This window comes from Ruditapes philippinarum, unplaced genomic scaffold, assembly GCF_026571515.1.
Source record: "Ruditapes philippinarum isolate M1 unplaced genomic scaffold, ASM2657151v2 ctg1875_1_1_1_1, whole genome shotgun sequence".
Lineage (NCBI taxonomy): Eukaryota > Metazoa > Mollusca > Bivalvia > Venerida > Veneridae > Ruditapes > Ruditapes philippinarum.
The window spans coordinates 490928-513245 of NW_026851580.1; the positions used below are offsets into that span (position 1 = coordinate 490928).

Genomic DNA, 22318 nt, shown 5'->3' on the forward strand with positions numbered 1-22318 from the left:
AATTACTTATTTTTGTGTACAGTGTATTATTTTAGTTGTACCTATTCATTGTGAGACATTTTCTGTCATTACTATGATGATGATACATGTGTTTAGCACTTTGTGATGTATTTACTTATGTGCAATAATTGGTATAAGAAACTTAAGAACTTTTGATTGAATAATTTATGTGCAATGTCTGATGATAGTAATTAATTTGCCTTTCTGGTGTCAAAGTACCACAAAGGAAATAAGTCGGCTTTATGCCTTCTTTTTGTGTCATCCTTGGTATTCAATACATGGCATCAGCACATGCACTTTCATGTTCACATGTATTTCTTGATGTTGACATTAAATTTGTAGTTGTTTTACGACATGTATTTTCACCAATCTATCTATAACACTACCACATTGTGTCTATATATAATTATAACATAGTTACCATGGCGAAAATATTACTTCATAATTGTTCGACCAAACATATTTTTCTTTCCTATCTGTGACCATTTTGCGCTTTAATCCTGAAATGTGAATACATCCATACATCCATCCCCATAACAGCGAACATCGATAGAACTATTTCAGATTCAATTTATCACTCAAACACACTTTGCGACTACTCATGCAGTCAGTGCTCGTAACATAAGGCTGATGTCTATTCTTTGTAAAGGTACATGCATGCGTGCAAAACTTTAAATAAAGTGTATTTATAACTTACAATAATGGCTGTAACTTACAAATCGTAAGAATTTTAAAAATTGTTTGTATTAGGTCTTAATAATTACAAATGCACAGAATTCAACAAAATACAAATTAACCCAGTAATTAAAATGTTGTCATAGCTAAAAGAAATCTCACCTATGTGTGCTTTATAGCTTGAACCTTTTGAATCACTAATTTCAGCTCTTCCATCAATGTACCTCTGTTCACGAAGTAGGTAGTTAATGTACTGTAATTCTTTTGGTGACTGTATGGTTACAAGAAACTGATCATATTCCCCACAAACAGTACCGGCTTCATACCAGGACATCGATGACGAAAATATGTTGTAACACTTTTTGAATTTCGGCGAACAAACTGCAAAATAAACTGATTTTTCATTTCGTCTTCTAAATACTCTTCGTAAAAGTTTCGAATAATTAAGTTGTATATATAAACTACTACTGCACAATTCCTGCGTAAATATATCGCATTCGTATATTACGGCATATACACGATGTTAAATGACTTCATTGACTTCTCTTGATTTATGTTACAAGAAAGTTTAATTTTATTCTTCATCACCTTTTCATTTTATTTATTTCGCTTATTCCTGTTTTCAATAACAATAATGTTCTAAACAAAATAAGAAATAGAACATATTTAACTAAAACAATGTAGCATATAAATTCAGTAAAAATATGCTCAAACTAATTGTTACAGTGAAAGGATATATGCATGGAACAAATACCCGGACCATTCTCCAAAGTATTAAATACATACAACACAGTTGAGATTATTTACAGCTTCAATATCATTTAAGTTCTAATCATGAACAATGAGCCTATCGGACGATCATTTATTTATTAAGTTGTCATTTAAGTAACGAAGCTGCAAGGTCTCATGACAACTCTTTGGCGAACACGTTATGTATACATTTCCGACCTATTCGAAAGCAAGCTGGATGATTTCCTCACATGATAGTGTCTCCGGCTTCAAACACACAACAGTGAGTTGTTCATAAGACAAGTTGAGATAAAAGACGGAATAGAAAAGATGGATCTTAAATGTAAGTAAGTACCTGTTGTTATATTTGAACCCTTAATGTCGCCATCTACAATATGAAGTAATAGTAATACCTTAGTGATTAAACAAATCATTGTCTAAAACAAGTTATAAGCATAAGTATGTACAACAAACATTTCTTAAACTTCTAATGTAACGATACATCGGCTATTTTTGTTAATACATGTATATTAGTCGCATCATATAATTCTACAAGAAGTTCATTATTGGCAATGGAAATTAGTGGCATTATAAATATTGAAATGTATATAGGTAACTTTACTTGAATTTATATCAGATATGTCCATTCAAATGAACCTACCTATTTCGGCAATTTCGGTCCAGTTGGCCAAAGAGTAGTTTTTTGTCCTGTAATGTAATCGAAATCCCTCCTTTCCAGTAAAGTCTTTAGTCGAGTCTTCGTATTTACGAAATACAATCAACAAAGTTCTTTCTTCGGAACTGATTTTTTCCGGAGGTTTATTTGTGTTGCAGTATGTATTTTCTTTATTGCCATTTCTTTCAATTATTGTGAGGCGAGAGCGACTCTCGGTTATTTCTAAAACAAGAAATAGGATGTTCATAATTTTCAACAATCAAACTATTACATAGATGATGTATTGATAACTGTAACTGAAGTGAAAATCTTTTTAATTTTTAATTTTATATTGTATTCTCCGTGACTATAGCCTTTTAAGTCTATTTTGCAGATATTTGATTAATTTTCTCCGAAGAATACTTAAAATTATTTGTTAAATGTATAATTATACGGATTATACAGAACAGAACACCTATCAACACAGTTTTCAATAGAACAGGAAAATTTCGATTCGTTTTCTACAAACAAAGTCTAAGTCATTAGTTTCACAATTGACTTGTTTGCGTTTCTCAAGTACCTCAATATCACGAATTTCCAAATAGTCCATTGTAAAGCCGTGAACAGGTCATCAGGAGAGAAAATTTGAATCATTGATAAAATGTTGCAAGTAAAAAATTTAGGAAAACGAAACTCACCTATCGGGCATACAATATAAAAGTCTATAAACTCGATCTCGATGCCGTGGTGATGTTTTGCCCGGATCTTAAACTTTTCTTCAAAATTGCCAAACGGAATATTCAAAATCGACATTGACGTAAGTATCATTTCTGGATTTATGCAAATCTCTTTCCTTCCATTGCTCCAATTCACGCTCGGACGGATGGATAAACAAGCTGGAATATCTAAAACACCAATTCACATCATCTTTCAAAACCAGTAGTTTCATGTAGAATAAAGGTTATAGGTATTAAAGTAAAATTATGAAAAGTTACTCTGTATTTATCTAAAAGATTTTTTTAAATAAGATTCAGCAGACAAACCATCTTTAATTGAAGTATGTTTAAACGATATTCCTGATTTCATAACAATTAAGTTCCATACTTATATAGAGTAGAGAAAGTAAATGTGGCGGAAAATTGCATTTCATTTTCGATTATAAAAGTAACCTACCTTCTTTACTAACAACTGCACGAAACCTACTTCCTTTGAATTTATGAAAACACAGTTGAAAAGTTATAACTACAAAAGTATTGTTTGTTTCAATAATAAATACACTTTCGTTAAACTTGTTATCAATTTCAGTCCCCTTTATTGCCTCCTGTAAATCTGTTCCTAGAATGAGTTTGTCTTCACAGCCATCATGATCATCTACCGCCTGAAGTGAAAAGAAAATAATAATTGAGCGTGATTATATATATTCATTCAACACTCTTATCAATCTATTTCAATCTATATTTGTTTTACACTTAAGCCTATCCATTGTTCAAAACTCGTTTACCCTCATGGCGTTCGCCCGGTTACCTCAACAGGGATATATGTGTAATTCAGAGTTCGCTGACTTGAAATTTCATCATGGTAATTGAGCTCCTTTCTTGCACTACCGATTTAGAAAGCATGTTGGACTAGGACTACTAGTCGGTATTTTGCGGAGTAGTTCGTTATTACTGATTAGTTTCCCAGGAGAGCAGGTTAGGTCGACCGTACGCCGTGATATGACCAAAAGTATGTCAAATCGACCAAAAGTATGTCAAATCGACCAAAAGTACAAAAATGTATGTCAAATCGACCAAAGGTATGTCAAATCAGTGTTAAAAAGCAGGCAAAGATATAAATAGACTTAAAAGGTCCCCTTTTTGGCATTTTAACACAAAACACATTTTGATTTTAAAAATGATTACATTTCTTTTGTACAACAGAAAGTGTTGCATTTGTCAAAACAACACATTCGTTTTATAATTTTTAGATTATGCTCTTAAAGGACAGCTATAAGAACACAATAACAGACTGGCAGTACTGTGTCAGAAATTTTGGAGTTTGTGAAATGTTTTCTGTTTCTGAAAATAAAGTGTTCAGCAACACTTAATGAGCAGCCCAAATAAAAGGTGGTAAGATTTATTTGCTTGCGGACATAAACTTTCTAACGTCTAGGATTTTATTTTCGAAAAGCCTCCTTACACTTAAGCGAAAACAATTGACATCGTCTTGTGCATTATTGCGATTAAGATTTTAGGAGGATTCGTCACCATTCTTTCAATTTCGTTATATATATAGTTGGTGGTATCGTATAACGATTACAATTACCAACCGAAAAGCCTTTCGTTGATTGACGCAAAAGATCGCAACTCGCAAGTTGTCGGCTTATGAGTGGCTAATTTGCATAACTAAAGAATCTTAGCGATACTTTGCAAACTTGTGCGATTTGTAGCTATTCATGCACGAAATTCATGACGGACAAAAGCAAATGATGTTGAGAAATGAACGGAACAAGCTGGAAAGCGAATAATTAAAAAGGTAACTGTGACATGAGAAAACACGTACATGCCAATCATAACCAATATAAATTTGATGCGTAATTTAGAGCTTTTTAAGAGTACACTTTTGTGTTTTGTCTGTCGTGATTTCTTGATTTTTTTTAGTTTAAAAAGCAATAGGCTATTATAATAATAAATATACATATTGAACATAAACTGTAATTTATGTATTTGGATTGTAAATGCCTTTAGACAGCTTAATAACATAACATTAAAATTACTTTAACTATCAAAAACAAGAAACGGTTGATCCGGGTGATGCTGCCCGAGAAGGTTTTGGACACAGGAAAGTAAATAAAATGGACTAAAGGCAATAACTCCAAAATTAGCCAAGGCAGAGTTATGTTTTTGCACTGCACTTCTATTCAATGAGATCTATGTACCTATTAAGTTTCGTGATGATATCTCTTATAGTTTCAGAGTTATGTCCTGGATAAAAATCAAATTGTAAAAATGAACAAAGGGCAATAACTCCAAAATTATACAAGGCTGTGTTTAGGTTCTATCCGATGAGATCTATCTACCTACAAATTTTCATGTTAATATCTCTTATAATTTTAGAGTTATGTCCCGGACCAAAGTCAAAAAGTATAAATACACACAGGGCAATAACTTCACAATAAGGCAAGGCAAAGTAATGGTTATTAGGAACTACACTTCTACCTAATGAGATCTATCTACCTATAAAAACAAGAATAAAGATCAACAAGGCAAAGGCAACGTTCACAGGACGCGGCCCCCGACACACTAAAAAAAAACCTGGAGCGGATATAAGGGTGAAAGGAGTGGGACATTTAATGTGAAATAATCTAAACTAAAACAAGCCCATAAGGGAATTATAAAGTTTCATGTTGATATCTCTTATAGTTTTAGAGTTATGTCCCGGACAAAGTTCAAAGTGTATGAATGAACAAAGGGCAATTATTCCAAATTTAGGCAGGGCAGAGTTATGGTTTTTGTGCGCTGTATAGATTTATCCACCTACAGAGTTTTATGTTAATACCTTTTATAGTTTTAGAGTTATGTCCCGGACAAAGTTCAAGTGTAAAAATAAACAAAGGGAAATAGTTCAAAAATTAGGCATGGCAGAGTTATGGTTTGTGTGCATTGTACACCTCCTTAATGAGATCTATCTACCTACAAAGTTTAATGTTGATATCTCTTGTTGTTTCAATGTTATGTCCCGGACAAGAATAGCACACGGACGGACGGATAGACGGACGGACGGGCGAACAAAGCGGCGACTATAAGCTCACCCTTCGGGGAGCATAATCATTCTATATTATCCTGAACAAAACAGGTTTAAGTCTGGGAGCGCATATAAAGAAATATTCGAAATATTCAAAAAAAAAAGTTAAGAGTGTTAGTCATAACAACTGTTAAGCTGCCACACATTGTATTCTGGTTTTCTTCTTTAAGATAAGCAGTACGCCTATCGGGTTGATTAGAATACTCTCACTGTAATTGCCAGAGAACAAATTTCTGAAATGGGGAGATATCTCCTTGTGTGTAATGAAAAATGTCCAAAAACACTAGCACCGACTTAAGCGGTATTAGTGCTTAACACTCTAGTAATGGGAAGGACTCCAAAATAAACTCTGATTTGAGGCACTGGGTAATTTATTGTGCCAAACAACTCAGGTACCCGTTCGTGCCTGAAATAATGCACGGAAGGGCACCTGAGGTCTTCCTCCACCAGTAAAGCTGGAACGTCGCGATATGACCTATACTGTGTCGATGTGACGTAAAACCCAAAACAAACAAACAAACAACGCCTAAAAATTGCTGCTGTTAGCATTAAAAGGTAAGTTAGTCATGTTAATGTTCATTAGAATGAATATTATATTGATGAAGTAATTCCGGAAAAATATATAGAAACACAAGGCCATGGTTTCAAAAAAACTATATGAGCCCCGTCACGACAAAACCAAAATAATGTGTTTGCGACCAGCATGGATCCATACCAGACTGCGCATCCGCGCAGTCTAATCAAAATCCATGTTGTTCGCTTACAGACCCTATAACAAGTAAACAAACTGATAGCGAATCAGCATGGATCCTGATCAGACTACGAGAATACACAGGCTGGTCTGGATCCATGCTGGTCGCAAACCCATTATGTTGGTTTTGTCGTGACGCGGCTCATATATTACTACATAACTGAAATTCATAATTGATTCCTTCTGCCATAACTATAAAGGTACAAACAAGTTTGTATGGAACAACTTCTGAAGTGGTGATTGTAAGTCCACATAGATTCCACTATTTTCAACATATACTGTAACCGCCGCAAAACAGCCAACAGTAGAGCAATCACAACAAAAAGAAAACATTTACGTAAACAAAAATCAATCTGTTTTGAGGAACATCTTTCAGCAGCAACAAAGATGTTTGACATTCACAGAATTTTCTCTGCAGAGGTTGTAATGTATTTACTGTACGACAAATATTCATATAGCTGTTCAGGTTTATGGTTCAGAATCTTTAATGCATTATAGTTCCTGTATGTTGCCATTATATTCTTCATGCCTACATCCCTTTCTCAGTAAAAGTGAAACAGTCGGAAAAAAGCAAAGAAATTTTTGTGCTCCTTCGTAATATTCGTAAATTATTAAAACAGATTTGTGTAAGGTCACATACTTGTTTTAACGCTACAAATGAATGTTCTTGAACCCTTACGCTTTCTGGCGGATTATGGTAATAGTTCGACTCATAGTTCGGAAAGTATTTGTAATAAATAGTTCTAACAAAATTACAATTCGTTAAATTTCAACTGTTATTATAAATTTTCCGTCAATATTTGACAGACTTTACAATCTTTATCCTATTAGCCAATCTTCGTTTATTGAATTCGCTCAAAAGAACCCTGTAAATGTCTACATAGTGTATAGTCTTACCATTTGGTTCAACGTGATGTTTGTGAAGATTAATCTCACATAGTGCTGATGATTAAAATCTATTAACCATGAATAACAGTAGCCACTTCCCGTCAGAAAAGGATAACCTATAGACATTATTACTGAGGCCTTTTGAAGATACAGTGCATTCGTAATTATCGTTGCATTACCATCTATAAAAGTTGGAAACAGTTCCACAGCATCTAAAAGAAACGTATTTTTTTTATATAAGGTTACTTTTTATGTTTTTATAATATCTCCCAAGGCACAAACACTGGATTCACTATTTATTATTCTTTAGCAATAAAATTATTGAAATCAATACCGAAAGACGACAAAATATAGCAACACTTAGATGTTTTAGGCTGTAACACAGTTGGTACAGCCACTATAAAAGTGATAACGGTTGCTTAAACTAGTGTTTATTGCTTCAACAATGTGTCAATATTTAATATGAGGTATATGGTATGTCTGGAATGCTAATGGCATAAAGATGCCAAGGCGCTGTTTATTTTTAGTTTAGTATATCTATTAATATCGATTTTCTGCTTTGTATTGGATATGAATTTGTCCGATTGTTTGGAAAATATCTTACCTATCATACAAAATTCAGCTGTTAAAACATCTGATTCAGTCTGTGTTGATTCCTTGTTTGATTCAATTAGAGACAAGTTATTGTTGTCATAGTAGCTATAATCTTCATGTTCCATGTCGTTGAAATAGTTATAAGACTTATAATCACTTGATGAAGTGGAATTATCTGCCTCTTCCCCCGAGCTTTCGTCGATGTGATCATGACTGTTATCTTGTTCAGCGACGAAGACATTTGACTTTATTTTGTGGACACATTCCGACGAAATCGGTATTCCTGTAATATAATAATGGCACGGATTGCGAAGTGAATGAATGATCGACGGACTATATCCATGTTTTATTAGGTTAGTCTAAATATATATTTTTTAAACGGTCTATTTATTCGCTTTTTTGTTTTGTTTTGTTTTGTTGTTTTGTTGTTGGTTGTTGTTTTTTGTTATCATTTTTGCTTCTTTTTTTAGGTTAGTTTGTGAGATTGGGTTTTGTAAATGTCATATTTTGATTGGGTTTGGTTAATGTCATATTATGGTTATTTTCACATCGTAAGCATGCAATCCTCCTACCTTTACTTTTATTTACTCGAGTAAACTAACCAAATTTCTGTACGTCCTAAATATCTCAATACAGCACTTGCTTTATAGCTTTATATAGTATCACTGCAAATGTATTAATATTTAATGTAGTGGGAAAAGAGTACTGTGTATCGTACCGGTCTCCTTAGTATGGTTTAACAGCAGTTAAGATCTAGTTCGTGCAATTCCTGACTACTGTTTGGAGTAAGCTCCCTCAGGTAACTCTATTCGCTTAGTCTATATTTCCATAAGGGGATTGACTTTGATGGAAATTCAACAAAAAATGAATAAAGTACTTCTCTGCGGACAAGTATCTTTGTTTTGAATTTTTGGAAATATAAAGAAAAGATATATGAAAAAGAATATGAATACCTGAAAGTTTACATCCATGAATTTCAAATCGAAGACATATTTCTTCCGCCTCGTCACTTTTATTTAATTCCAACTTGATCAAACGGGCTGCAACTGAGTTTTGAAGCAAAAATGATCTATACTTGCGAGACGTTGATTGGTCAAAATCAGTTTTCAACTATAAAATAAAGCATCCAAAACGCAGCAATTATGCATACATAGATACATGGATACATTTATCCAAGCACGTAATTAGATTTTCCATCAGAACGATTATAAAATACCTGCTTTGACAAACACCTTAAAGACAATCATTTCTAAGATCAAGCACTGCTGTTTTTTATAGGAGGAAAGTTCAAATATATATGCATCTAAGCATGCAAATCCTGACTATTCATATGTTTCATTCAATTTGTTTTTGTTGGTTTTTTTTGTTCTCTCAGCGGATCTCGAAGAGATTTACTAAATTTCAGAATGCAAATCAAATTTTTGACTGCATTTTCATAGTTTTCTTTGATATACTATGGAGATGTCACAGGTGTAGAAATTTACCTATATCATAGATTCCCAAAATATTAATACGTATGCCGTAAAATTGTAAATCCACTACTCAACATGGTTTATAATAACAATGTGTATTCACCTCTCCTCTTTGCTTTTTTTTTGTTGTAAAAATGATTTTCTTTGAGGCACATATGTTGACTAATAGACTAATGGTCCAATAAACAATATATTTTGAAAAACATAAGATTGTACTGTGTACGTTTAGTTTTTATAACCGGAAAAGGAATCATTAAATTAATTATGATAAAGGAATATATTTTGCTACAGTTGGAAGTTGATTTGATCTGTCATCCCCCTGGCCCCATTTCCTAGTCGTAAGAGGTATGTATGGCGCCTCGGCAACAAAGACACAGAAATATTACATAACCAATGTGTTTGCACTGCATAATGAATACCGGAAATGTTTTGTTTCAGCTTCGGAAACAAAAAAAGAGTCATAAGTGACAATGTCAGGTAATACGGAGGATGGGTAGAATAACGACATTTTTGCTTCAGGAAGTCCTGCACTATACACGCCTTATGCGATGACGCGTTGTCATGCAGCAATTTGACACTGGTCAAACCTGTCGCGCGTCTTCGTTTTTGTTCAGTTTTCGAAGCATTTTTTTTATTTTTGTCTTGTAAAATTTCGAATTAAAAGATTTGCCTTTTAGAACAGCAACTTGAATGACGGGATCATGAGTTGTAAAGAAAATGGACGTTATAGCCCAACTGTTGTGTTGTTTGTTTCGTTTTGGCTCATAAAAATGAACACATGTTTGTCAACAGTGTTGGCATTTACAAAAGATCGTGCATTGTAATTTGGAAACTATTTAAGCAACAACTTAGCGCATTGATTCTTTTTCTGCTCATCGATCTGCAAATCCATTTATCACAGATAGATATTTCTTATTTAAAAAAATTAAATCACGTTTTGAGAGTGGTATGAGCTAAACCTAATGGGATTCCAACGATACGTTTTGCCTCTTACATCGTTGTTTACTATTTCTTTTCCTCTAGCAAACGTCTTGACAAACGTTGCTTCTTGGTAGGCCGACAGTCATGTGATGTATGTTCTGTCAGAATTAACCCACATTTGAATTCCTTAAACCAACGAATAACTGATGAAATAGGCTTTCAATTTGTCCATTTACGAAACAGATTCACCGTATGCCAAGGTGCGAACGATTTTTAAATTAAAACCGTGTTTTAATGGCATACTCTGATCTTCTACCAACCATTTTTATATTACATTACAGGAGTAGTCGATGTTTGTAACGAATTTTAAACACAGCTAAACTAAACGGATTTTAAAGAACCAGTAACTCAATTTTTATGGTTATATATCATAAATATAATGCTCAAATAAGGATTTATCTATAATGTAAGTTCTAAAAAGCATTATTTGTAAAGATATTACTGAATTTATATTTATTGTTAATAATAGAAGGTAATTAGAACTTTATTTTCTATCAAGTCTAATCATTTTTTCAATAAGAAATGAATGCATATATTTTAATGATTACATATAATGTGGACAAATATTTGCAGTACATATTTTACATATTCTTCGATTTTTGAGCAAATTGTTTTAGAAGTATAATTATATAAATGTATAAAATTTCACTTAAGTGTGGTAACAACCTTAATTACAACATACAGGATCTTCAATGAATGTCATATCAATGTTCACCTTGCCTGCATATTTACCAAATAACCTTTATTTCTCGTGTTTCTCGCAATATAACAATACAACGATATAGAGGCATTCATATCTGAACACTCATCGAAGAAAGGTTTTGGAGTACCTAACGTTAATATGGGTACTCCTGAATCGCTTGCCGCAATGTTTTACTTAGTAAAAGGCTTTTATCATAAGTGTCTTGTGTTGTATCAGCTTTTTGAAAAAGAACAAAATTTGTCTATTTAATAAATATATAGAACATATCACCTGTAATATAAAAAGATGTCATATTTCCTATATATATATGAACGGCTATGAAAAAATGTGTAACAGTCCATCAGATACACTTATCACCCTTTTAACTTCAATTTTGACATAAATGTGAAATATTTCAAGTCAGGTAAAAATATTACCTTTTCGCCATAAATGGTTAAATTATTTGTCTGGTTCCCATATAGTAGATGGAATGAGTTCCAGCTTCCTGAAGAATGAATATGTGCTCCTTTCGAAGCATATATAGTAACCCCTTCAATTTTCGTTATTGATATCAAATCAACCTAAAATCATAAATACACTTAAAATAATATGTCTATGCAAATGAATTAACAAATTAAAAACATATTAAAAGGATTGAAGTTACCGTTTAACTTAAAAGATGTTAAACAAAACGTGGAAGAACTGTTTGGAACTTTCCGTATACAAAGAGCAAAATATTGTATCAATTATTTGTTTGTCTTTGGTTAAATTAAAAATTTCTGTTCATCTTAAAAATTAAATTCTACAATAAATTTATGGTATTAGCAAGTATAACATATCTATATAAGTCAACCTTTTGATTTTCAAAATACTTTGTAAATATGACACTGTACATATATCAAGAAAAACGCTAATTGCGAGTGATATGATGGAATTTAGATTTTCAAACCATAATCCACGGATTTGCATCCTTCACTTTGTCACTGCACCAACCAGTTGAGGAAGGTCTTGAATTGAACGGTTGATGAAGTTCTGACCATGATGAGACAAATATTTGATTATTTTGAATACTCCCATCACTCATTCCAAGATCTTCATTACATAATTCTCCATCCACTGTAAAAAAAGGTAACACTGTTTTGTTATTTATCATATCTACCACTTTGAGTGCAAATTTAATCCACTCTTATTACTATTAAATACGTGTGCGTTTAGTGTCAATACAATTTATTGGACGAATTGGATAAACCATACTGGCGAGTTCAATAAAATTGCTAATGTTATCGAACGTTATATTCTGTAAATTCCATACAAAAAAGGAACGATTTCAAAAGTTTTCTTTTCCATGTACGCGCATGTTGTGAAACGACAGCATGAACGTGCTATTTCTGTTTAAACACAACTGGCGTCTCGTTGCATTGATATTAATTTATTGAACTCATGGACAAGTTTAAGCATATCCAAAAATGCTAGGACTCGCCGTTCAGCCGGATATTCGAATTTTTTCATCAAATAGATTACTGAGAAATAATTTCTTTAAGAGGAAAACTTTGAATACTGTTTACCCCTCAGGAGTCTACACACTGGTTTCGAGCTTCGCACATGAGGATAGAAGATAGGGAAAAAACGACAAAAAATCATGGCGGAAAGCATTCCCAAAAGGTTTTAGGTATTTTTTTATCATGTTGTAATAAATTCTCTATTCTGGTTTGTTTAGAGCAGACGGAGAACGGGTTGAAATGGTGAAATCTAACTAATTGTTTATGTCCAAGAACGGCGACAATTATCGTTTGTATTTGATGGATTTACTACACTCTCGGAGTGGCATGGTTTGTGTGATAAAACTAAGTCGATAATATAACGACACAATAAATTATGAAAGTGTCCTTAACAAAACCAACAACCATTTTCTAGATAAGTTAAGAGAGAATTCAGCATTTGATTCTGACAAAGATTAAATTTTTACAAATCCATAAAGAATGACGACTTAACGCTTTTACTTAGCAGTCGACAGTCGAATTGTACCGGTACGTCAAGGAGAAAGTGAATCAACTAATGTTAGTTTATATGGGTATTTGAAAAAATAAGCAAATTAGCGGAGTATAAAACTTTAATTATTCTTATTGCGGCGTATACGGATCTTGCTGTCTGTGGGGATCTTGCTGTCTGTTGGTATTTTGGTGAGGTGATTGGTAAACAATAAAACTACAAACTATACATACATGTACGACCTTTTACAAGCACTGTATGTCATGGTAAAGCAAATATGAAGTAATTTATGCATCATAAGGATATTATTGTACAAAAAATAATTAAAATGAAATTCTAAAAATGAACGATTTACAACATGATATTCGGATTGTCAAGTCAGACGAAGTACATCTCATTTTATTTAAAAGGCCAAATTAGCCCAAGAAATTCTTGTAATTTTATTTCTCAAAATGGGTTCGATTTTGGTGTCCTGTTATAGTTCATTCCAAACGTTGTCATGGGCTATTAAGCTAGGACATCGTTTGCTTTTGATACATTTTAACAATAAGTTCAGTTATAGTGACTTGGTATTTTGTATGGAAGTCAGAATACCGTATTGTTTACATTGTGCTACATTTATAACGAATGATTTCATATCAAATTGTACTTTCTTCAGGTGATTAGCATCCAACATCCTATAAATCCTTTATTAATGAATTACTTAACACATGTTTATTCTTTCTTAAGACGGAAAATCTATTTATTTTAAAAACTATATTATCGAATACATGTACATTATAATATGATGTAAAATAATGAAGAACAACTTACTGGATTCCGAATCCGTTGTATAGATCTTAAATGATGCTTGATTCTTCAGTTGCGATTTCGATGCCGATGATGATAAAGTATAGACTTGAAAATCCAAGGCGATGTAACGGGCACGGACGTGTCTGAAATAGAAGTATATTATTTTCCCTAAATGTTGTATTGTTTTACGCGGAGATGTGGAGATATCAGCGGTAAAAACTTGTGTAGGTAAAATTGAAAACTCTTTTTCTAAAATGTAAAAAAAACTAAAAATAAGAGAGAAAAAACATAGATAAATAGATAAAAATCAACTTTCTTGTTTAGATTACCTATTAGGGTGACTCATGAACACTCTACCCTATATGTGTTAATTGTGTTTTCGGAGACTATTGTAATTGCATTTTAACTGACAATGCTGTACATTTTAATTTTCATTGACTTTCTGGAATTTAATTGCAAATTGCATATTTTTAGTGCTGATATTACAAAAGGTAGTATCACATCAATGTCGTCATTTTACCTGAATAACAGCATTCCCAAACATTGATTTCTTATCATTACATACGAGTTTCATCTTTGAAAGTATACTAATAATTCAAAAACGCTCATTTTTTATTACTAGATATATTAAGAATGTCTTGTTTAACCGTTTACCTGTTAAACCGAAAAGAGACTATACTTTGTCATCAGTAAAAAAGGCTGCATGCAGCATACAATGTGCTCTAAATCTGATATTATTAGATAACAAAAGTTACAAAACACATGTTTACCCTTTCATGAGATAGTGAAAACTGTATTTAGTTCTAATAATCAATAAAGGTTATAATAGAGATACTCAGTAAATGTGGGGTTTTCACTTCTAATTCCGTGGTACAAAGAAACTTTTACAATTAAGTTGGTGAAAAACTACATATGTTCAGTTTTCAGTATATATCGATAATAAGCGAAAAATAAATTACGTTACGTTTTTAAGGTCTAGTTGCGCTAAATTTAAAGTTGTAAGTGTAAAAGTTTGTTTGTAACCCCGGATTAGCTGTGATTTTTTATCAGTAGGTCTATACAGCACCTTAAGAATAAGTGACCATTCTTGTATGTATAAATGCACTTCAATGCTTCACCATAAAGAAATCCCAAATTCATCTCGCTATGCCAGCATTGTTGAAATGTTTGCTGTAAAATAAATGTTAAGCATACTAAGTTTGCTTCATAATACAGGATATGACAAAACGTGAATTTATGTTTCGGTACAGTATACACTTGTGATCATAAAATACATGACTTTGTACTGTAAATGTATTGAAATAAGTATGGATGAGATGGTAAAGGCACATAAAGCCTAAATAAACGTTATTTTTCTCAGATGATATTCATTTCACATGTTCACGGTCCATATTTTTGTATTACATGTTTACAGCATGCGCATTAAATGTGTCTGCTACATGATATATGTGATCAGAATATATACGCGCAACAAAACAAGTTCATCGTATACGGAATAGGAAAAGAAATGTAATTTTCAACGATTACGTAAAATTTTTGTATTGGTTATCTTATTGAATTGAATAAAACAATTTAACTTTTCTTAAACTTCTCATTAAAAATACATTTAATCTATTACTGCTACTTTCACAAAAAAAATCTGTTTTATGAGCTGGACCATGGCGATGGTATGATGAGCATTATTATCGATAGGTAGGCTTTTAAGACTGCATACAATTCATTTGACTCTTTAACTCAAAATGAATTGATCCATAATAGAAGGTCTGTTATACAATAAATAATAACGTTAATAGTATTTGGTATCGGGCATAACAACAAATCATGGAAGAGCTATAATACAATCATTTATCTGTTTAGCAGAAAACAAATAGTTCTAAAAAATATTATCTATCATATGAATATGCTAAATCATCTAGAACTTCATCAACATTTTTTTCATGTCATGTTTTTATAAGAATATCCAAATGATAAAGTTCGATAGTTTGTATCAACAATTAAAAAAATATTTAAGGATACTGTGTCCATTTAGGAACACTTATCTATAACGTATTTCCGGCTTAGGACGATATAAAACATAAATGACGATTATAAAATGTCTCGGAGAAACACATGGAAAAAATGAGATGACTGGAGCTAAAAATCAATTAAGGAATATCTCTGAAGGTTCCGTTTACCTGCGACTATAACAGTTTTGCTATCAAATCAATCAAGTTAAACACTGCCGAAGTGGCAAAAAGTCAAACTCAAAAAATATTATGGAACGTTTAAAGCTATTCAAGTAACAAGCTGATCAATAAAATAATACAAGGTGATCAATTTCCTTACTTTCATTTACAATTTATACTAAAGAAGCAAACGTCATTTTTAAATTTCGAAATAAGATATATTACGAGTTTCAATATAAAACATACGTAATTACAAAAGAATACACGTTTGTTTTACAGTACACTTATACTGAGTTATTTTTGGTCGAGTGTTCAGTTGGACCTTTTAAAAATCTGAAAATAACGTAATTATTATACTTTATTATCATAATTTTCGAATGGTTTTGTTAATAGAAATTTGGAGGGGTGTCTGTGACCGGTTGGTTAAGGCCGTTGGCTTAAAACCAATTGCCCCTTACCGCTTTTGGCTCGAATCAACAGGGACTTTGGATTCTTTATTGTGAGGAAGCCATCCAGCTAGCTTACGGAACGTCAGTGGTTCTACATATATAGGTGCCCGTTCGTGCCTGAAATAATTGCCGTAAGGGCACCTGAGGTCTTCCTGCACCAGAAAAGCTGGAAAGCCACAATAATACATATACTGTTGATGCGACGTAAACTTCAACCAAAAAACAACAATGGTTTGATATAAAGTAGATAAATCGCTGGTATTATTTTATACATTGCCTTATCGAGTCTGATTAGCAAGTTCATTTGGAGCTTGAACTTTATCACAACGTTTGCGCGGGACCGTTTGAGTTATGGTTATAGTTATGGGATTTTAAAAATGCATGCATATTTTAAGGGCATATAAAATTGTTCGGTCACATGACGAAAAAGTTATAATCATTGGTTAAATAAAATCGGTATAGAATTAAACAATGAATTGTACACGTGCTATAAAATGTTACTAGTACATACACTCACCTCGTTTTTCTGACTGAAAACCATTTCAATTCTAGACACATGCATAGAACGCCGCAAGTCAATTTGATACCATTCCCAGTAAATGCTCTTTAATCTACTACATCTAAAATAAATGACATCAAAATTGTTTATTAACAAAAAAGAATGTTTAAATTTTAATAGAAATGGAAAAGATGCAATTTGGTTTACAAGAAATAATTAAATACATTGATGCTGATATATATTTAACCCCGGGATATCTTGTTTAAATGGTAGGGTATATAACTAAACCTTGAATAATTGTTTAACTGGTTTGTTAAAATCATACCGTTACGTTTTGAATTAAGTTTCCAATACACGTCGAAGCCCGAAACCAACTCTGTAATTTAAGTCATTTAAATTATTCACATATTCATACGAAAAATGATACAGAGGGCAATTAACTCCATTTTAATATGAGATGAAAGAAAAAAATACCAAAAAGTAATGGAACTAAAATTAAAATGACAAGATACACCTCTTATAAGTCAACAAAAATAGTACGGATGACGAAGGTCTGATGACGAGCCTTGAGTTTGAAGGAATACACATATCGAACAATATCTACTTACTAATTGAAAGGAAACACATTACTGTAGTCATTAAAATAAAGTAAGATGTGACATATTAGATAAATCAAGTACAATAATTTCACGTCAACATCATAATGTTATATGTTATTTCCTTTCTTCTACATCTTATGAATAATAGCAAGCAATTTAATACATACGTGCCGCCCTTCCAACGATATCATCAGCAACTAAAACATACAAATGTTCATAAAGCATGAAGTTTATTCTATGATACAAACAAAATCTATGAAACAGGAGCATCTCTGAAATCATACTGACGCGATTTTGAAGACATTCAACATATCAATAGTCTCAGTGAGTTATTTTAGCATAAGATAGTTTATTATTTATATAAATAGTTATGATGTTACAATCACTTTTTGCTTTGTATGTTTAATTGACTGTGTATATCACATAACAAAATAAACATGCTATCCAAACATGTTGTTTCTTGCTTTTTTCCATTGAAAGCTATGTCAGAAACAGATAAGTCTATGACATTTTAAATTTGTAAGTATAACTTCCTTATTAGACAAAGATTAAGCTCAACAACGGGTAAGTATACTATAAATGCACGTGGTTAGTTATGAACGTTAGGTAGAAGATAAACAGTAATATAAGGTTTGGAATGTACGAGAAATGTTGTAACCTTGGACAATGCCGCAGTATTTTTGATCTCTAGAAGAAATGGAAGACATTGGACACTTGGTTCCTTTCTGTAAGACAAATATTCATATATCGATATACTTAAACTTAGGTCATGAAGTTATTGAAGTGATTAGACGTTAATGAAAATGAAAGAAAGCGAGATGCGTATCAGCCAATTAGGAGCATGTCTCTAAATCTGAACTGTTCTTTTGATAAAAGTAAGTGTAACATTTCATCAAGCTTTCCTTTAATTCGAACATACAAAACAATGACCAAAATTTGGCATTGGGTGTCTTCTTTTCTATGGTAACCGAAAACTGTTTGTTTAAAATCGCTATTCAATTATACTTGAAAAGAGTGTTTGTATTCCTGGTCCACAAATGGAGAAAGTTTGCCATTGGCGTTACCTTTATCAGTTTAAAATTTGTTTTCAGCATTCCAAACGTAACATTGCTTTCAATTACATCTGATTCCGTGTAGATTTTGTCACACGTCGCTATACCCAATTTCTTCCTCTGTGATTGTGCTGAAATAAAAATCGTTTTGATAGAAATATACAAACTAATTTCACAAATAGCTTTTATATTAACACATACATGTTATAATTGTATGATAATTTATAAAATACTGCAGATGTGCTGTTAATGTTACTGTACAATTATATTATGTAAAGCCTTCATACGGGCTATATGCTAAATGTGTAACAATATTATATACCTGTCTCGTAAACTGAGATAGTTGGAATGATTCCGTACGAATCATATTCATAGAAGGATGTTCTTTTTTGGCTATCTCTAAAACCTGAAATGATTCACAAGTATAATTACTACACAATAATAATGTAGTGACTTTTGGAACAATACAATTTAAATACTTAATCTATTGCATATCATTTACCAAAAAAATAAATTGAGAGGTTTTGATTGACAGGTGTCAGTGCAGCGCCAGCGTCTCATGATTTGTCTAAAATATTTGATTGACAGGTGTCATGGATAGCTTGACATTTACAAAAGAAATTACTCTTTTCTGGGTTGCAAAGAACAAACCCTGTTCAAAACTTAGTTATGTTCTTAGTTTGAAAATGTGCATTCGACCATCTGCCTAGTTAAATAAAAGGCACATGCAATTTCATGTTTCATGCTTCCATGATAATGGATCTTTCATTTCGTTTAGATAAAATGGATGTGATGTGTATGTTATCGTTATACTTCAGATAAATATTATTATTATTATTTTATTCAGTGGTATTAGTGGTATTAAGTACAAACAAGTGTTACCTTTTCTTTTTTACGAGAAATTCTACATGTACCTACATGTCTACAAATTCTTATTGTGATTTAAGGAAAAAAAATGTTGTATTTTCATGTTACTAGTCTTGGCATATTTATATTCAAGTCTTAATACATGTATAGATAATATGAAATGAATGTTAAGCTTTATACATATGCCATGCTTGTTCTTCTGTACAAAAATAAGGAAAGGTTAAAAGTTTATGCAATATCAATTTTGTTCGCTGTATTATGCTCACTACAAATTGTACATGGATGTATTTATGGTTGTAGTGCCATCATGGGCGAAAAAACCTTATGAAAACAAATGAAATAAACTCTCAATTCTTTACCAGCGTTGGTGATGGGTTTGCTTGAAAGAGTTATTGTAATGTTTTAGGGATTTAATCACATAACAACAAAAAAGTTGATCAGCAAACTGTATAGAACCTGGTCATATAGCCCCTAGAGTTCTAGATATCTGCTTTCTATCAGAAACACAACAAATAAAGGTAATTTTCTACCCGTATTCAGAACGAAAGCAGTAAAATAAAACAGTGTTTTCTCTGAATGCAGGATTTTCTTCCCATGTCATTTGAAGATAGTTATCTTTATAAAATAAGGTGTGTGAAACAGACATCGTAATGTATGCAATTTTTTATCATCAATAAAATAAAAAAGAAAACCTATCGGGCAATTCTCTCCAATCTTGTAAACGGTATAACTTCCAGGAATCCAACTTTCCGTGTCTAGTTCAGAATCATGTCGCATTTTAACACATAACTTGAGTTGCTTCTTCCTCTGCTTTGCCCTTTTCGTTTGTTTCATTGTCATATCGCTCTGTGTCCATCCACGACTCCCTGACTCTGGACACCCGTAATTTGACATAGGTATTGCAAATGGACCTGGAGGCCATAGACTTGGCTTCTGCTGTGAATCTGTTAAACAAAAGGGTCATTGTATTTTACTTACCATGACTAACATGTGTTACTTGTAATACTCGCTATTAAATAAGTATCTTTATATTATAGAAAAGTGATAGAGATTGAATATTGTTTTGCTTTTTTTTTGTTGTTCATTGCTTTGGCAGTTGAATAACAAGAACATCTTCTTAATATTCTTTACATTTTTGTGAAGTTAGAACAATCATAAGATTTCCCTCTCTTTTGTTTGCCGAAGAAAGTTTGGCAACTGGTCTTAACTATCAATCTTTAGTAATCAAACTGGATTGCATTAAAAAGCAATTATAAAATAGTTTGTATTATACTGTTCGGGAAAAGTATTCAAGCCAATGAGGTTCAGATAATTCGTGTCAATTGCACGAGCTTCACCTGTGACCATTCAACCATAAATATATTTTAGTTATATAATGTACGATCTATATCTATAACGTATATTTTATCCTATAATTTTCAAAATCTAATATCACATATTGATCAAGCATATTCTTAACAGAATATGTATATAAATAAATATATTAAAATAAATCAGTCTCTAAAAATATTGACGTTATACACAAGGTGGTCGAAAACACGCAAACAAAAAAGGAATAATAAAATTGAAATGTACTTTAGATACATCTATACAAAATATAAATCTAAACATATTTATTTTTTACCCTTGCTTATGTTAAGCGACTCGCACAGGACATTGTCCGATATCTGTTTGCATCTAGAATATTGAAAGTTCGTATTTTCCTCAACAAACTTCTGCCGTGCAAAAACTGGAAAGAAAATCTAAACATTACCGTTGAATGGTACTCGCTATGAGTACAGACGTAGGAGACAAAGTCTGCACATTTTATGATCTGTGCAAAGTATACTGATAGTATTTTATGAAGAACTGTATTTCAGGGTGGTAAACCAAAGTAATATTTAGGCAAAGTTAACGGAGAGAAAATCAAAAACTTCATTTTAAATAGATACCCTTTACTTAAAGAGCATGTTCCTTTTTATAAAATGTTATTCCATCGGCTGTTACCAACTTTATGTAAACTGACTGATTTTCTATACTTTTTTGAAAATGAATAAAAAGAAGAAAATACATTGACAGAATAATCAGGCCAAAAGATGCAGAAAAATCAGTAGCAACATTTGAGATAAATTGTAAATGAATAAATCTATGAAAAAGAATTTCTTCGCCAGGTAAATGAATAAATCCATAAAAAAGGAATTTCATTGCCAGGTGTTGCAATGAATACCACATTTTAGTTTTGAAATTTATTGGCCTACATCTTGAAATTGTCTATGTACTTTCATGTGTGGTTAGGTTTTTAATCACACCAGAGCTAATAATATCATTTGATGACTTTCGAGCTTGACTGGTTGAAAAAGACCTCGGGAAACTCTTTGTGCATTTTTTTTTCAAGAAAATATAAGGGATGTGTTTTCCTTTAATTTTTGCTTTTCTTTGAAATACAAACATCGCATTTATTTATTTATTTATTTATTTATTTTCTATTATTTATTTATTTTCTATTATTCAATTATTTATAATTTATTTATTTTCTATTATTTATTTTATAATATATTTATTTTCTATTATTTATTTATTTATTTATATATATATATATATATATATATTTTTTTTTTTTTTTTTTTTTTTTTATTTATTTATTCTTCAAAGCAACAAGTTTACGTTCTTAGATATTTTCCCATCCTTCAATTCCTTCTCTTCAAAAACGATTTGAA

At 31.9% G+C, this 22318-nt stretch overlaps 1 protein-coding gene across 1 annotated transcript in view; it reads right to left on the reverse strand.

Moving 5' to 3' along the window:
* LOC132750898 (uncharacterized) overlaps positions 1-21351 on the reverse strand; it is a gene marked incomplete at its 5' end in the record, with an annotated part of 32051 nt that extends 10700 nt beyond the window's left edge. Inside the window, 20 exons of the mRNA XM_060741008.1 lie at positions 422-500; positions 838-1056; positions 1760-1792; positions 2066-2302; positions 2758-2964; positions 3233-3437; positions 7491-7693; positions 8086-8358; positions 9029-9185; positions 11648-11791; positions 12160-12326; positions 14013-14134; positions 15058-15161; positions 17123-17225; positions 17867-17900; positions 18362-18428; positions 18768-18886; positions 19078-19161; positions 20315-20566; positions 21247-21351. Of these exons, the coding sequence (XP_060596991.1) occupies positions 422-500; positions 838-1056; positions 1760-1792; positions 2066-2302; positions 2758-2964; positions 3233-3437; positions 7491-7693; positions 8086-8358; positions 9029-9185; positions 11648-11791; positions 12160-12326; positions 14013-14134; positions 15058-15161; positions 17123-17225; positions 17867-17900; positions 18362-18428; positions 18768-18886; positions 19078-19161; positions 20315-20566; positions 21247-21351 (2914 nt within the window). The remainder of the gene's footprint in view (positions 1-421; positions 501-837; positions 1057-1759; positions 1793-2065; positions 2303-2757; positions 2965-3232; positions 3438-7490; positions 7694-8085; positions 8359-9028; positions 9186-11647; positions 11792-12159; positions 12327-14012; positions 14135-15057; positions 15162-17122; positions 17226-17866; positions 17901-18361; positions 18429-18767; positions 18887-19077; positions 19162-20314; positions 20567-21246) is intronic.
* Between the last annotated feature and the right edge of the window lie 967 nt (positions 21352-22318).